The sequence below is a fragment of the Nanorana parkeri genome, unplaced genomic scaffold (genome assembly GCF_000935625.1).
Source record: "Nanorana parkeri isolate BGI_ZX_2015 unplaced genomic scaffold, ASM93562v1 scaffold52, whole genome shotgun sequence".
Classification (NCBI taxonomy): domain Eukaryota; kingdom Metazoa; phylum Chordata; class Amphibia; order Anura; family Dicroglossidae; genus Nanorana; species Nanorana parkeri.
Window position 1 is genome coordinate 2681228 of NW_017306320.1, and position 17184 is coordinate 2698411.

The following is a 17184-nucleotide window of genomic DNA, read 5'->3' on the forward strand; positions in this document are numbered from 1 at the left end:
GATTAGGAAGAGATATGAACATGACTACAATAGTGAGCAGACAAGAAAGTGAAAAGATATTCACCAGTTTCTGGGTCACACAGGCCTCCTCCTTGGCATCTGCAGGCAACACAAGGACTGAAGGGTCCCAGTGCCGGAGACTCCCTGCGATATCCTGGGGCGCATTGTTCACAGAAATGGCCTTTATATCCAACAGGGCATTGACATTTCTCCACCCAGGGTGCTGGCTCCCCAGGACCAGGACGAGCAGAAACAAGAGTAACGCTTTGGATGTACCCAGTGCCTATGAAGCATAACAAGGACAGAGATTACTCAACTGAAACAGTACTGTGCACCAACTGAGCTCAATGAAGTCAGTATGGAGCAGATTCTACAATAGTTAATACATACACAGTGCAAAGAGCAATATGGAACAACTGATCCCAACCAGTCATATTAGGGGCTACTGATCTTAGCCTATATAGATTTGGTATTTATATAGCACTGACAAGTTATGCAGCCTTTACATATGCACATTCACTTCAATCCCTGCCTCCAAGGAGCTTACAATCTAAGGTCTGTATCTCACATGCATACTAGGGCCAATTTAGACACAAGCCATTTAACCTTCCAGTATGTCTTTGGAGAGTGGGAACCAGAATACGCAGTGGAAACCCACACAAGCACAGGGAGAACATGCAAACTTCATGCAGATAGTGTCCATACCAAGATTTGAACCGGGGACCCCCAGTGCTGACCAATCACTAAGCCTAGAGAGATTCCTCATCAATACTTGCATTGGTGAACATTTTAAAATGGGCAAGTGAGGGGAAATCTCCGCAACAGGGACAAAGGCAACAATAATAAGCTAATAACATTTATAATTTTTATTTTATTTAGTGTAGAGTCACCTGGATCCAGGCTTTACTTCATAGTGAGTAACCGGTCTAGAACAAACATGTATGACAAATATTCCGAATTTTTTTAGGCTTCACTGGCTAAATGATGGCTGAAGGTCAGCAACTTTCTAGGTAATGCAGCCTGGATCGGGATGACAGCTCTGAAAGTTGCACCTTTAATAACTATGTCAGCAATGGTATCTACCATACTTCTATATTCACAGGTTCACTTTATGGACTGCTGGGAAGCTCAGCGTTTTTTTCGCATTCACTGTTTTTAGGCAGGTCATACCTGACCCATAGGTTTGAATGGAATGTAAGCACTGATGTTAAAAAACTGACATTTGTCCTTAACACTAACCCATTCATGTATATCTTATTAAGGATAGATGTTTTCATTACTTACTGTACTCTCCATAGGTGGCACGAATACGCAGGGCAGTCACATTGCTTAACAGGCGTCGGAAGTCTAAGTGACTTATACGAGGGGTCCAAGGGCTGAAAGTCATCTCATCCAATCTGTTACAGCAACAAATCAATGAGACAATTAGGAAACAATAATATAAAATGCAATAATATGCTGCAGCTTCAACACAAACAAGATTTGCCACATACTGTTGTTTTTTCTTGCTGATTGCACAGACTGTATAATATATATATGGCCAGAACTTTCTTTCCATTGAACGATGAAGGAAAAATTGCAAGAAGCGTATGACCATCAAAAGCTGGTCCATGCTGTATCTAAGATCACCTGTGACTTTTTCTGGTCTGAAGGTGTTATGCTTGGAACTAATTTTTTGCAGTGTTTTGTACCCTTTAAAGGGCACCTGTCATGAGTGAACTATGCAGTCTGCCACTGCTAGTATCCACCTTGGAGAATATTAGTTCCTTGACTGTCATGTGGATGCTTTGTCTGATGATTTCTGAGTTAGTGACCTGGATCGAGTATACAGGAAAGGATACGGCCTACTTTTCTAGCACTCATTTACAGCTTACTCTAGCCGCGTCTCTGACTCTGTAAAGCCAGAATCCTGTGGAATAATGTTCACAGTCGCAGACTAATAGTGTAAGTGATTAGAAATCAGTGGAGCTTGAATCGACAGGTTGGCATTGAAAGGTGCATAGAACAGCACATAATATGAATATTACAATGTGATTGTGGCATTAATGTCAGCTCACCTGAATGTGTAGATTTGCGGCAATCTGCAGGGCAAGGCAGTTTTGGATGAGGTAAGAGGAGCAGTAACTTTCAGGCCTCCTCCTTCCAGTACAATATCTTCAACACCAGCTCTATGACGCCCTCGGTCCACACGGAAGCTGATGGTTAGCACTTGGCCATAGCTATTAGATTGGTCCCCTAAGAATGCTCCTGTAAGAAGATGAGGCTTAAATTGAGGATCACATGTCCCAAAATAGGTTGGTTACTATTCAGCTAGTAAAGCAGAATAGTCTCAAGTACAAAGGCCCAACAGCTAAAAAAAGTTCCACCCTGATCACTAGGTCTAATACTTACTGCATTTATTGTTATTTCAGTGGCTTCACACAATAAAAGGCCAACTGCACCCAAACTAATACTTTATCCTTAATGGCTGGTAACATGTTGGCTTCGTGTATCTCTTGGGGATAGGATAATTAAAGTATAGCTAAAGGCCAAATCTTTTTTTTTGTTATAGTGTGGGTCAGAGTTAGAACTCCTGTTGGGTTTTACTTGGTGTTTTTGTCCCCGCTAGGGAGATTCACCTTCTTTTTGGGCCCTGATGACCATTGTCTTTGGAACTGGAGATAAGAAAATCAAACATTTTGAGTTGCCACCAGAACAGAGAGAGAGAGAACATTTCCCAATGGACATCTGTCCATGGAACTGTCTAAGAGGAGGCTTACCTTACTCCCTGTTGTATCTACAGGCCAGGAGGTGAGATTAAATCTCTAAAATAGGATATAAATGGGAAAAACTGACAGGAGGTTTTAACTATTCCCTATTCAATCCAAAATGGAAAAAAGTTTTGGATTTAGATATACTTTACAGATGCAGACATTGCCAAGTCAGATTATTGGTTACATCCCCCACCCATCCAATGGATTCTCTGCCATGGGAAATTAATGGAAAACTGGGCATCGAGATACAAAATGTATTTATTCATGAGATACCATGTAGAGAACATGTAGCTGCATCGGAGCAACAATATAAAGGAACAAGTAGAATACTCAGGGATATTTTTTATCTGCATGTACTTTATATTTCTCAGGACAAGCTTTTAATAGCTCTTCTTTCTTCATCAGGTCCTGACCTAATGATAAGGCTGAAGTCCTGAGACAAATTAACATGTATCAAAATGTAAAACAAATAGCAAACACATGAAAAAATGTACAGTTAGCACAAATAAGCTCGCAATTTGTTCTCCTTTTTACAGAATACTGTGACAATGATACCCTACCTGGGGCATTAAAATAAAGGGGCTCCAGCTGTCGTGATGCAAGATACACCTCTTTCTGGTGGCGGGACATCCGGATGGGGATTGATGCTGGGGAACCATCTTTCAGGACTGCTGTCCATCCTTCTACACCTATAGGAAATATAAGATATATAACACCAAACAGGCAGAAGAGATGAACTGTGGAAAACAAAAAATCTGGACAGGGAGATTATACTTACAGAGTATTGAACTAGCTGATAGGTATAAATGACTCCTAAACCTAACATACACACTAAACGCCTTACAGATAAAACCTTACAGAATACATGTTAAAAAGTTCACATAGATTATTAGAACTTGGTTCAACATCTTGCTGCAACCTGTTTGTTTTTACATTGACAGCCATTATAGGTTTGGGAGAGACTAAGGAGAAGATGGTTATTATGATTTACATCAGAATAACTGGAGACCTCAAAGAGACGCTGTCAGCAAACCAATAATTTCAGCAAAAATCTTCCCATGAGTTTAGATGTGCATTTACTATATTTTATGCATATTATTTACCTATAAAAATCTCCCTTGTGTAGACATCCAAAAGCCCAGAGACTGCTCTGGGATCCGCCATCTTGGATGTGATGTCAGCAGCCCCAGCAGACTCAGAGCAGTCACTCAAGTGACACTCTATAACATTCCTCTTCTCTCCTCCCCCAGCTGCTACATAAAAGGTTATGTAGGGAGGTAAAGGGAAGGGTAATTAGACACCGCCAGAAGATAAAAGGGCTATGATGTACAAAGAGGGCAGGGGCTAGGTAACTGAATTTCAGGGAGTAGTCACATTTTCTAGCACAACCTTTCCCAATCAGGGTGCTGTGACACACTGGGGTGCCTCCTGACTTCCTCAGGGGTGCCTTAAAATTTTGTGATGGTGGTCGTGATGTGAAGGGGGCTTTGGATGTGAAGGGGGACTATAATGTGAAAGGAGGCATCTGATATGAAAGGAGGGGCTCTGATATTAAAGGGGCTCAGATATAAAGGGGGGAAGGCTCTGATGTGAAAGGGCACTTCTGATGTGAAGAGGGCTTCTAATCCAAGGGGGGCTATTGATGTACAAAAGGATTCTAATGTGTAAAGGGAGGGGAGCAGGGGTCTGATGTGAATGTGGCATCCTAATTGGAAAGGAGGACTTTGGAGTGAAGGGAGGAACCCCGCTCTTTTGTGTTTTTGTGTGGGGTCCCCCCTTACTATCCACTATATTTTAGACTGGGGTGCCTTTTAAAGACATATATTTAAAGGGTGACAGGGTGACTAAATTATAATAGTCTTCAAACATGTGCAGTTCTGATGAGCTAGTAAGATGGAGTCAACAAACAAAAATGGAAAGCCCCCCACTGAGACTAACATGTCCTAAGCAGCTTACACTAAATCAGTGGGGTAAATAGGAAACTCACTTCCTGACATAACATGCTTTAGAGGAAGTTCACACAGCAATGACATATATAATGCACTGGAGGCTCACAATGGTATAGTGATGCATACCGGGGGCTCCCACAGAGTAATCTCACAATGGTATAGAACAATATATGTGAAACCCATGCTGAGTTGCACTATGACTGCTTAGTTAAGACTGTAGTAGTCCACTTTCATTTTTCATTTTATAGAGGAATAATCAAGTGATTGGTCGCTGTTGGTAATATCTCCACTTCTTCAACTTTCATCATCAGTTTTTAGAACTTAGCAACACTGCCTCAGTATTTGCACACATCTGTGACTATAGCAGGGTATACAAGTCTATGATCAGACACTTGGCAACATGGCACCCCTTCAGTCCTTGTGTTTAATCATTCATATTTTGAACAAGGAAAATCATTAATTGCAAAAAGCTTATATCAACCAATACTCTTTAGATGCCCAAGGGCAGGCCTAAAGTGGACTCATATCCAAATGTTAACTAAAGAAAATTCAGGTTTGCTTAAATAAAAGTAATAGTAGAAACATGGTGTTACCTGATCTTAGGCAGGACATTTAATATTTGCAATGGACAACAGATTTACTTTAAAGCTATCTTTTCAGTTTTGTTGGGCTGGATGAATAAAGGAGAATAGAAGGGAGGAGCCTTTACTTTTCAAGGTGAAAATACAGCTAAATGCTCCTTTCAGTCCTGCTCACATTTTGGAAGACACTTGGTCATGTGACCTCTACTGAAGAGAAGGATTAGAGTTGAGACTGGCTAAAATTACAAGTTTAGGGAACAGAGGTCATATGATTAAGTGCCTATAGTGTAGCATTGGTAAATATCTTAGTTCTTTTGTGACTTATTTACTTCTTGAAGACTGTATTGCCAATACTTACAGCAGCTCATACTGAGGCAATATATATATACAGCTATTTATAATGACATTTGGAGTTTATTGGTCATATATAAGGATATCTGATTGTTTTCAAGTCACATTAGGGTATGTTTTGCACACACACAGTGAGACTGTTGCACAGCTTTGCTAAATCTGTGCAGCAATCTCTTACTACATATAGGTATACTGGCATTTATAGTGTTAACCTACCTTTCTCAAAGTCAGATGTGATCTTGTGCATGCTGTAATCAGTGGAGCTGTGGCAATTGGATGAGTGGCCATAACAGAAACACTGCAAACATCCTTCTGATCGGCCAGCTTGAAGGTCATAATACCCAGGCTTACATCTGGAGGAGACACCAACACAATAGATTTACACACATGAACTGGAGAAATGTATAAATGAGTAAGTTTACCTGGCAAAGTGTATTATAAATTCCACAATAACTTGCTGTCCCGCACATGCGGAGTCTCTTCCAGTTTCTTCTGTATCAGAGGTCCATGGAATTGGCTTGGAAGCTACATATTGCTCTAACCTCTAATAGACGTTGCTTGTAGCAGGGACTGTGCATATGCTCAGTTCCTGTCTGGCTAAACAACTGCTGATTTAAACCATAAGAAATGCATATAGTGCAGTGCTTTAGGCAGAAGGGCATTATGCTGGCTATACACCTATAGTTTAACTGCAGATTTCTGTTGCACTTTTTCCATCTGACCATTGAAAGTCTGCAGATCATCTATAGGTGCATGGCCAGCTTAAGGACATTTTTGTTAGCTTAGACTGGCTCACCACCAATTTGTAAACCTGATGGATAAAGTCTGAGTCTTCATTATTCTTGTCTACTGTAGTATTTGCCATTTCTCCAAGTACACTGAATACCTAATTCCAAGGAAAATAATAACTGCAAGTGTACCTCCATTTAGGAAACAGGAACGACTCGCATCTTTTTATATTTGGAGTTGGCCATTATATGGCTAACCTGTGGACAAGGTGCAATCAACTTCACACCTGTGGGGAGGTGTGTTTCAGTATATATCTGGTCTATAGGAACTTTACCTCTATGACTAAGCCTTATCGGTGAAACGTGTAAGAGGGTTTCGGTTGTGCTGGGGAGCTTGAGTTGGTGTATACACATCTTTGGAATACAATAAAGTTGGGAGATATTTGTCAAGACCTGTGGAGTGCGGCCATGTATGGATTGAATTTGTTTATGTTGAACCATAGATTAGATTGGAGCAGTGAGATCTTTTGTAATTTCTATGCAAGAGTACGCTGCCATACATCGTTGTTCCATATCTTATAATAATATTATAAGTTTTAGCTATCATATAATATGCTCCTCAAATTCCTACCCATTTATAGCATCAGTAGCTGGCCATGAAGGTTACAATCTGAGTGCACTATCTATTAAGTTCAGACAGAATAGTCAGAAGTCTATATGTGCGTGGGTGGACTCACAAAAGGTTTAATGTGTTCATAAACTTTTTATTACATCTTAGCAAATTGTAAAGCTGGAGACATGTTTTACAATCTCTTCCTGTAAGCAGTTGTTTTATGATGTTGTACTTCATAAATTGTACCATACGATTGTGATGTGGGTCCAGCTTAAGCTATAACTTATATTTATATTATATGATATAAATATATACATTTATTTTTGTCCTGTGGTTATATATTTTTAACTGTTTCCTGTAATGTAGCCCCCATTAGGTCATACCATGCTGTTTTCATATGTCATTCTCTCCAATTCCATCAATCAATATTCCCCTCACATTAAGTTTTTGTGTTATCTCAGATAAGTACAGAAGTCTGTAAAGTTCGACATACCGGTCACAGCTCTCTCCAGTGACATTGAATTTACAAACACATTTGCCATCCTGGTCACAGCTTCGGCTGCTGCCTGCTGGGTCACAATAGCAGCCTTGGCGCCTAAACAGAGAGAGAAACAGGGAATTCATTTATATGGAGATGTCTCATAGTTAACCTGCACTGATATGGATCAGATCTTTTTCTTGTTAATTAAAATATTGACACACACTGACAGATTTTCATTCAGAAATTTATAGGCAAGTACAAGGAAATAAAAGTGTCTTCTTAAAAGGCATATAAGCTGAGAAAGAAAAAAAAAACAGGTTCCAGCACCACCCACCTTTTTTGCACTCCCAGCTTGTCCTTTTGTAAACTGCAGTGGCCCACCGAGACATATTTTCTACTATTAAGCAGCACCCTAACCATGCCTGCTGTTGGGCCTCCTGTTTATAATTGAAACGTGTTTATGCTGCTACCTGAAGTGCTTTCTAATGTTTTCATACCTTATCTTATGCTCAAACAATTCATCCGCACACAGCTACCTCCTCATGTATCACTTGACCCTCCCTTTTAGATTGTAAGCCCTCAAAGGCAGGGCCCTCCTTACCATCTTGTCTTGAATTGTATTGTACTTGTAATGTCTTCCTTACATTGTAAAGCGCTGCGCAAACTGTTGGCGCTATATAAATCCTGTATAATATTAATAATGCTCATCCCTGTAATGTATGCTCATGTATGTAACTATTAAATGATTAAAACTAAAGATGAAGTAATTGAAACAGAAAAAGTACCAAGAAATTGATAAGCTCTTAGGAGAATTAATTTTTTACAAAATGTTTAGGAACCAGAACAGGAGATACCTGAAGTAAATTCAAGAATTCCTGAAAAAACAGTACTTCTATGCTGCATTTTGGGAGATTTGCAATTTAATAATGATATATAATTACCTAACAATTCATCACTGTCTTCAGACAGTTCCCTGCTAGTATGGTAAAGGTAAGCTGGCAAATCTCAGCAAACTGTTAGCATTCTCCTAAAACTACATTAATGCACTGTAACTGTTAAATGAATTCCCCTCTTAGAATGCTCATACACAAGCAGTTTATCTGAAAGAGCAAATCCTGTGTTGATAGCTGCCCATCTATGGTCCTCCTAGTTGGGACAGAAGATGTGTTTGCTGTTTGTAAGCAGTTTTTTACAACCACTTCCAATTCTTCCACAGCATATGGACCTTCATCATCCCACCTCAGTCCAACAAACAGGAGAAAGGTGATATGGTTTCATGATTCTCACCCCACTAACAATTACAAAATCAAATGAAAGTTCCAAAAATTCTCTAACAAAATTCTACTGGTGTATGGCCATCTTTTAGAGCTATTGGTCCTTTAAGAGCTATAGCATCATATACTCATGAAGATGCTGAAGAGAGTTCTGTTGTTATTGAATACAAATATAATCTAGGACTGTTAGTGGAGGCAATTACCAGGTCACAGAGTAACCTAAGTGTATCCATTGTCCCAGAACCATTAGTTAGAATTTAGGTGGTACGTAGTGGGGTTGCATGGAAAAAACCTAGTAATAATAGAACAAAAGTTGCTGATTTAGGTTTATAGAAAAAACAAAAACCTGACCTGAGGTATCTAACCACATGTAATATACTGCCAGCTTACCTGCATCCACTGTCACTGAGCGAATTAAAACCAGGCTGACACCGGTCACACTTCTCACCCATCACCCCAAGCTTACAGCTACACCGTCCAACGTTATCACACTGGGTATTGAGAGAGCCTGTCAGGGACAAAAATAAAAGTTATAATCAAATCATTGTCAGGTCTGCTCTCATTCTCAGTAGGGTAAGTATTCATTAGAGTGGTGAGAACAGAAGTAAATTTGTCCACGCAAGTAACTAACTGATTGGACACTGCTTTAGATTTGCCAACAAGAGAGAGGGTATACTTGATTAAATGTTAACTCAACAAATTGTTTAGATAGGGCCTCGGCCTACAGAATCTTTATATCTAAAGGAGAGTGTATATGGATTGTACAATCAGATGGCAACATGTGGCTGCTGTAGCATTGCTCACATCTAGATAAAATGCATCTGAAGTCAATGATTTCAGCCCAAGTTAGATCCTTTATAATGAGTGTGGCATATTTGTTACAATATAAGGAATGTTAGCTTCCATGCATTAAAATGCATGTATAAATGTATAGCCAAAAGGTCTTTGTAGTTTTGGATAGAAAAGGGAAAAATTAGAACTTATTGCTGTCAGTGTCTCTGTTAGGTATTCTCTCTATTTGTTTTGGAGACCTCCATCACTGAGACAGAAAGTGATGGGAAATCCTAAATGTTAGAGTTGGCATCAGAACCAGAGGTAAGGGGCAAATTGCAATGGGGACAGCTGTTCTGGTGACAACTGTCTAAGAGGGGAATTCCCCTCACTTTAGAGAGATTTCTTCTCACTTCTTGTAGCTTCTGCGGGAAGTGAAGGGAAATCAAGACAGACATATTGGAAGGGAAGAGTTAGCAACTCTGCTATGTGTGTCTTTGGGAAGATTTGTCCTCTTTTTTTTTTTTTGTAGTATCCATTATCAGCTGGACTAATGATGAAGAAAAATCCAACATTTTGAGTTGACACCAAAACAAGAATAGAGAAAAAACGTTCAAATGGAGAAACGTGTGTTGGGAACTGCTTGACAGAGTATCTTTGGAAAGATTTCCCCTCGACTTCCTTTTGCTTTTATCAGGCAGGATGTAAAGATAAATCTTCATTATGACAAATAAATACATTCCCAGGGGATTTCATCCTTCCCTACTCTATCCAAAACTAAAACTAAAGAAGGAAAAGAAAAGCGTGGCTATACATACACTGAGAATCATCAAAATAAAAATGTAGTGGCTGGAAAATCAGCATGAATGTTTGGTACACCTTTATTGAAACCATATCTCTATAAAATAGAGCATTATAAACTATAATACGCAGTAAAAACTTGCTATAAATATACAGCGAAGCATTGTACAGAATATCTTTTATTCCTAATCTGGTAGAAGTAGACATTAATAATAATAAAGCAGACAACTGTTAATGTTCGTGTCTATTAAGGTATTTATGTGTCTTTAGAAACTTAATGCAAAGCATAAAGAAAATAATAATCAGAACAATTAAATCTGGTTTGTGATTGGGTACCAGGAGTTAGAAGATTCTACTGCATGTCTTTTTTTGTAGTGATTCACTAGTATGTGAATTACGAAGTGTGGAAAATACCACTATTAGTTTCATAGAGCTAATGTGAACGTTGGAAAGTAAATAAGGAGACAAAACTTTCCATTAGAGAGACCCTATTCTCCTTCCTGGGTCACACTCCAGGCCCATGTACGATCCACAGGCAAACATTTTTTGGGAGATGATAAGCCTATTGTAAGATTGGGATATTTTGTCAGCCAATTGCTCTACCTTGCTGTGACATCTGTCCAGTTTTTGCTGTGTCTGGTCACTCTTCCATCCTCCTTCCATAGACATTAACATTCATAGTTCTAATGAATACATACCTCTAATATGGCATTGACAGGGTGCACAGGTTCCTCCAGGCTGTGGATAATACCCATCCTTGCAACGCTCACAGTTGGGTCCATCTGTTCCTCCAGTACAGTCTAGACAGCGGAACCCAGAACCTGTCTGGGTCTGCAAATCTGTATCGAACACACAGCGCTGGGATCGCCCATTACAGTTGCAGACTGAAAAATGGACTAAAAAAAAGACAAAAGGAAAACAATGTATAGTTTATGATGATTAAAATTTAAACATTTACACTATTGTTTTATACAGCAGTGAAAAGAGCAAAGGTGATGTTCAATGTGCAGTCATCCACAGCCATCATCATTTCTTCCCAAACAGTGGCACATTGGCTCCAGGGTATTTCTGATGGCTTAAATGGAGACATTTGCTTCTTATAGGGAAATGCAATATAACTGTGTGTTAGAGTGTTAGCAAACATATACATATTAAGATGTATAGCATTGTTTGGAAAAGCACAGCTAGAGGCTTCTTGTAATATATGCAATCCAGTACTTAATTTTTGGTGACTATCTCTGAGTACACAGTAAACAGTAACTTTCACAAAGGAACATAATTTGAAATAAATTTGAGACATGCTGTGTCGCGTCAGAACATTCATAATCTAGTATAGGCTATGGCGCGTTGCGGTTTGCCTGCATATAATCATATAAAACGTACAATAATTAGATAAGTTATCTAAGGCAACCAATTAAATTTCAGTTATTTATCATCTGTCTGGTTGCAATGTGTTAGTGAACATAATTGTTGTTTGAACAGATAACCTATAATACATGGCTACCATTACTGAACTGCAAATGTAAATTTTCTGTCTGTCTCAGTGTTCAATACTTTTTGAGTCCCTGACCCAGAACATGCATACAGACCAGAAAATCGAAGTGAAGTCAGGGCACACTAATCTCCATATATGTTACTTGCAGTGCTTAGGGAAAAAAAGAATCCTCTGGGTCAGCATGAAAAACAGAGAGAAAGCATTATATGATGGAGAGGTCATCAATGGCAGCCTCCATAGTCTATATACATCAAACTGCAATATAACTTAAAAAGTGCTAAATGGTGCTTAAAACATGGTAACATGACCTCTCAACTAATGTTATCACATGTCACTTTAGCATGCCTTAAGCACTATTTAGTTCTTCTTAACTGATGATGCAGCTTGATAAATCAGGGCTGGTTTTTTTCACTGCAGATCTTAATTTTAGAAGGAACGAGCAACCATTAGGAAATCAGTCACTGAGGTAATTGAGCAGAGGTAAAACTCAAGCTGAAACATGATAACATTCCAGTCCCATTAGACGTGATCCAATAGGAGCAGTTCTGCTCATATAATAGCCAGTCCCACCCTTGTAGACACAAGTGATTAAATTCTCCTGATGAATTCATATACGTAAAGGGTAGTAATTTTGTGTGTCAGAATAACAGAAGCTGCAGAAAAGAGGGCTTGCAGTGATTTCCACTACAGGTATCATTGGATATTTTGAGCCTTGGACCCACTAGAGGGCTTCTCCATTGTCCAATCCTGATCACATTGTTTGATATGTATTGCCACATTTGTACTAATGTCAGTGCCACAAGGACTGTGTTGCTCCAAAGCTGTAGTAAAAGTATATCAAAAGCCAAAACCTTTTTTTTTTTCATTTCAGATAGTATAGAGAACTCTCATTGGGTTTTCATTCCTGTGTGTGGAATACAAACCGTAAAATATAAAGTTGACAGGGGTTTTAAATACCCCCGTCTCCATCATAACCGTTATTTACAAGTTTTGGCTTCAGATATGCTTTACGTTTGCAGCACTTTTACCATTGTCATATTATTTGAAACAGATACCTGCATTATGTGTAAGGACAAATTTACACCTTTTACGGCTCGCGGCATTGCATTAACGTATGTTATGTTGGATATTAATGTGTGCTGTGTTAAAGTGACATTAAACTCGGGAGTTACATTTTAAAAATGCATTCATGTACCTTAACTATTAACAAAAATGTATCTTATTTGTGTATCAAATAAGTAGATCCTCAAATCATCTCTGAATTGGTGTTGACACTGTCCTTCCTTCTGTAGGGGGCTACTTTTGTTCCTCATGGTCCCTGTGTGTTGTAAAGTAGCCATCGATTCAAGATCGCTCCCGTGATGGACTACAATCTCAATACATATGATATTAGTAACATAATATATGAGATTGTAGTTCATCATGGGAGCGAGTTTGGAGCGGTGGCTACTTTACAACACACACAGGGACCATGGGGAACTAACAGAGCCAACTAACAACTCCTTTAAAATGAAAACCCTGGCAATATATTGTAATATGAGTGGGATAATTTGTGCTGATCCTCAAAAGTTGTTATTTTTTAGATATGATCAATGAAAAGGTATGTGGTAAAGCTAACGCCTGTCTATCCCTAGCAACATTCGTTTGGATATTATAATAAGTTAGCCATAGGATTTAGAAGGGACATGGGAGCATGATATGCTAAACAATCCTTTCTTACCATTAGTGCATTAACATACATACTTTTGGCTGCGTTAGTCTTGTTGTGCAATTGAGCAGAGAGAACACACAACCTTTGCTTTAGCCTATTTTTGAGGAGCATGCCAGGACCTGATCCATATTATGTCGACATGTACAATCAGCGTGATAGAATCCTGAACAATGATCTATGGCAACCAATTAATAGCCATCGTCCACTGATCTGCTTCCACTAAAGACTGATTAGCAGCTATTTCTGTGTTTACACATTAACCCTGCTATTTGCAGCACCTACTTAAATAAGCCAACACCGAATAAGCTAATATCAGCTACCACAAGCTGATATTTTTACTTTTAGATGTAAATGGGAAAATGCTAAGTCATTTATCAGTGCTCCTTCAGTGGTTCTTTCCATATTCTCCTCATATAGTCTGTAGCATATAGCGAGGTTAATGTGCCTTAGCACATTTCCTAAACATGTATTAAATGGATTAATGGTTATGAATCATCATATAATTGAGGTGATAACAGCACTTTCAGATGCATGTGCAAACAGTTTCCACTAGTACTAAAATATACCTTATGCTAACACACTCTATTTTAACAGAATACAAAAGGTACTGTTTGGAAAGCGCCAGTCCATAGACATAAAGCATTCAAATATGATCCTATAAACTGTAACTGGAAAAGAATACTGACACTTTATATAAAAGACTTTGAAGTGACAGAAATGTGTCAGTTATTACACGATAATTCCCACTGCTGTTTAATTTGTTTTCCAGCATTATGTCAGTTATTTCTTTGACTGACCCTTCAAGATTACAAAATGATCAGCTACTTCCTATAACTCTTTCTAAGATTCCTAGTTCTAGTTACTGGACAGGTTGGTTAAAAGCAGAGCAATATAGCCATATCCACACATAAAAGCTAATGTTATATCCAAGGAAATAAAGTCAAGTCTCACTTGAAAATGTGAAGTCATTGAAAGCACAAATATACAGTAAAGCTGGCCATTCATTCAATGTGGACAGACATGCAGACGCAATTCATCTGCCATTTGTTTTAGATAATCACATTAACGTTATCGTTAATGGGAGGGAGGGAAAGCAATGATAATCTGCTGAAAATATACAATATGGAGATCATTATTTCCCCTAAAACACATGATCTGTGTTTTGCCCCGTGGCCATAGACAAGGAGAATATCACACAACGGAAGCGGATTAAGAACTGAGTGCCCCGTACTGGGTGATTTCTGCAAGTGATGGGGCAGATGAAAGTTTAACAACAAATATTAAATGGGTATCACCACTACAAAGCACACAAAATAGCACCATTATACAGCAGAGGGAGTTTATAAGTTGCTGCTTCTTTTGCTCATTTATTAAAACAGGGTCTGCCAGGCTGAGCAGCCCACATGAGTTCACAGCAGCCCACAAATACTTTTGGGCATGCCATACCTTCTGACAAATTCCAGACTCGGCATTCCAGGCCCAATCAATAACTTCAGTAAGAGTTGTGAAGGTGGCCAGCATGGGTATTTATCAATTGCACTCAAAATAGGGAGTTATCCAAACTTATTGTCATGGTATCTTCCTAGTTATGATCATCACATTGGAATAAATGTGGCAACTGTTTCTAATACATGGCAATAGCTACAGCAAATCCTTTCATAAAACGTCCACCACCACATACCCTTTACCATCAATGCAAAAGTTGTCACTGGAAACACACCTCCTAACTCATACTTAGCAAGTTAAACCTATCTTAAGAAAAATACTGCCACTTACCATTCCTTCTAAAATTGCTGTTTGCCTGGCTGTTATGTCGATCTGCCTAGATTCAGCACTTACCTAGAACAAGTACACAGATTAGTAGGTTTAGTGCAAAATGAGAATTCCATATCTGTATCCTTGTTCTGGATCAGTGCCCCAAAGTATCTAAGCAAGAGGGTCAGCATGACAGCCTGACAACTAGCATTTTGACATGGAAAGGTCAGTTCTTGGCTTCAGTGTTTTTCTCATGGCAAGTTTAATGTAATGGAAATGATCCCAATTAATTGCACCTTGTATAAAAAAATGTCATGATTTTACTCAGTGCCAATAATAGGAATAAATATGACAATTTAGATACAGTAACTAGTGTCATAATGAGGTTACTTCTAAACAATATATACTGTACATTGGTTGCATTAAAAATTAAGAAAATGTTCTAATGTTAACTCGCAGGAATTTAGTAGAATTGAATAGAACCCTGAAATAAAAAATCACAAATCTTACCATCTATGGATGATCCTGAAACGACTGTCAGTGCACACAGCCAGGTAAGCAGCAGCGGACACCAGGTCCTACATAACAGTGTCATAATTAAAGGAGATGGTCCTGTGATGTGGTTGGATTGTTGAATACCTGGAGCTCCCTCTCTGCACTCTCGTTGTCTGTCTGTGTAAGGCTCCCTCAGGTGTATTTTATGAGTTTTCTGTAACCTGACTCATTGCAGACACAAAGATCCTCTGTTGTGACTCACCCTCTGAATAACAGCCCAACCCTTCCCTCTTTCTCACATACTAATGCAAGATCCTTGCACATATAGACTACGTAGCTTTGCCACAGAGTTCTTGTTTGGGCAGAGCACTATGTACAGGGTGTCCCAAAACTCTGGATCCATAGGCAAAATGTATTTCATAGTTTTATTACAGTACTAAAAGCTCAAGATGTCGGCTTTGGACTTCGTGACACTTGTGTATAAGCTGAATGCCAAAATGTTGAACATTTCTTATTGTAGCAGAACTCATATTACACTGTCCAGCCCCAAAAAAGTCACCACCTGGACTTAGCTATGCAAATAGGTCAGAGCCTTCCATTGGATAATAGGCCTAGGTTCAGCAACGTTATGTCCCCCCAAAAATTAGGCCAGCTGCCCAGGGCCGGCCTTAGGCCTTTAGGCGCCCTGTGCGAGAAAGCTTTACAGCGCCCCTCAGTGACCACACCCCTCAGTGGCCACACCCTCAGTAACCACACCCATTTATTACCCATATTTTTGGTAAAATATAAAAAGCGCGGTCACGTCGGGTAAATAGACACCAAACATGTCATGCTTTAAAATTGCGCGCACCCGCAAAATCAGCCTACCTGAATATACTGAATGACCGAGTTTTGCCATCAATAGTTTTTTCTTTCCTGATGGCACAGGAAAAAAAGAAATGCAACTCTGGGCGGAAATAAATATTGTATACGTTTATAGAAAAAGTGCCACAATTGATCTGTGCCAAAATAAATAAGGTCCAACAAAATCTTAGCGCGTGTGACTTTTTTTTTGTCCATGGCAACCAATTGCTTTTATCTGTCATTTTCAAAGCTTAACTGAACAAACTAATAAGTTGATGTGCTGCCATGGACAACTGCTTCATATTCTGTCTGCTCCAGTTTTTATACATTTCCCTCAATGTATTTAGGCAACAGACACAGCCCCGCCAAGTCCCAAGGTTACGTGGACCATTAAGAATACCAGAAATGATTGGTTAAACCCAGAATTGTTTTTTTTCACTATCACTGGCTTACCAAATTAACTAACAAGATAATTAAGAGATAAGAAAAAGTGCTGAGTAACACTTTTGGTAGGTAAATAGAAACTTTTCATAGATATCTATACATCAGGCTAAAATGAGGAACAACTGAGGAGGAATGAGGG

General features: G+C 39.0%; 1 protein-coding gene across 1 annotated transcript in view; it reads right to left on the reverse strand.

The window, feature by feature from the left end:
- LAMC2 (laminin subunit gamma 2) overlaps window positions 1–15952 on the reverse strand; it is a 35898-nt gene extending 19946 nt beyond the window's left edge. The window contains exons 1-9 of the mRNA XM_018575217.1: window positions 15774–15952; window positions 11001–11198; window positions 9121–9238; window positions 7469–7570; window positions 5851–5987; window positions 3314–3442; window positions 2058–2247; window positions 1285–1397; window positions 65–283 (exon numbers count right to left, since the gene is read on the reverse strand). Coding sequence (XP_018430719.1) covers window positions 65–283; window positions 1285–1397; window positions 2058–2247; window positions 3314–3442; window positions 5851–5987; window positions 7469–7570; window positions 9121–9238; window positions 11001–11198; window positions 15774–15858 — 1291 coding nt within the window. The 5' untranslated portion in view covers window positions 15859–15952. The remainder of the gene's footprint in view (window positions 1–64; window positions 284–1284; window positions 1398–2057; window positions 2248–3313; window positions 3443–5850; window positions 5988–7468; window positions 7571–9120; window positions 9239–11000; window positions 11199–15773) is intronic.
- Window positions 15953–17184: the final 1232 nt, after the last annotated feature.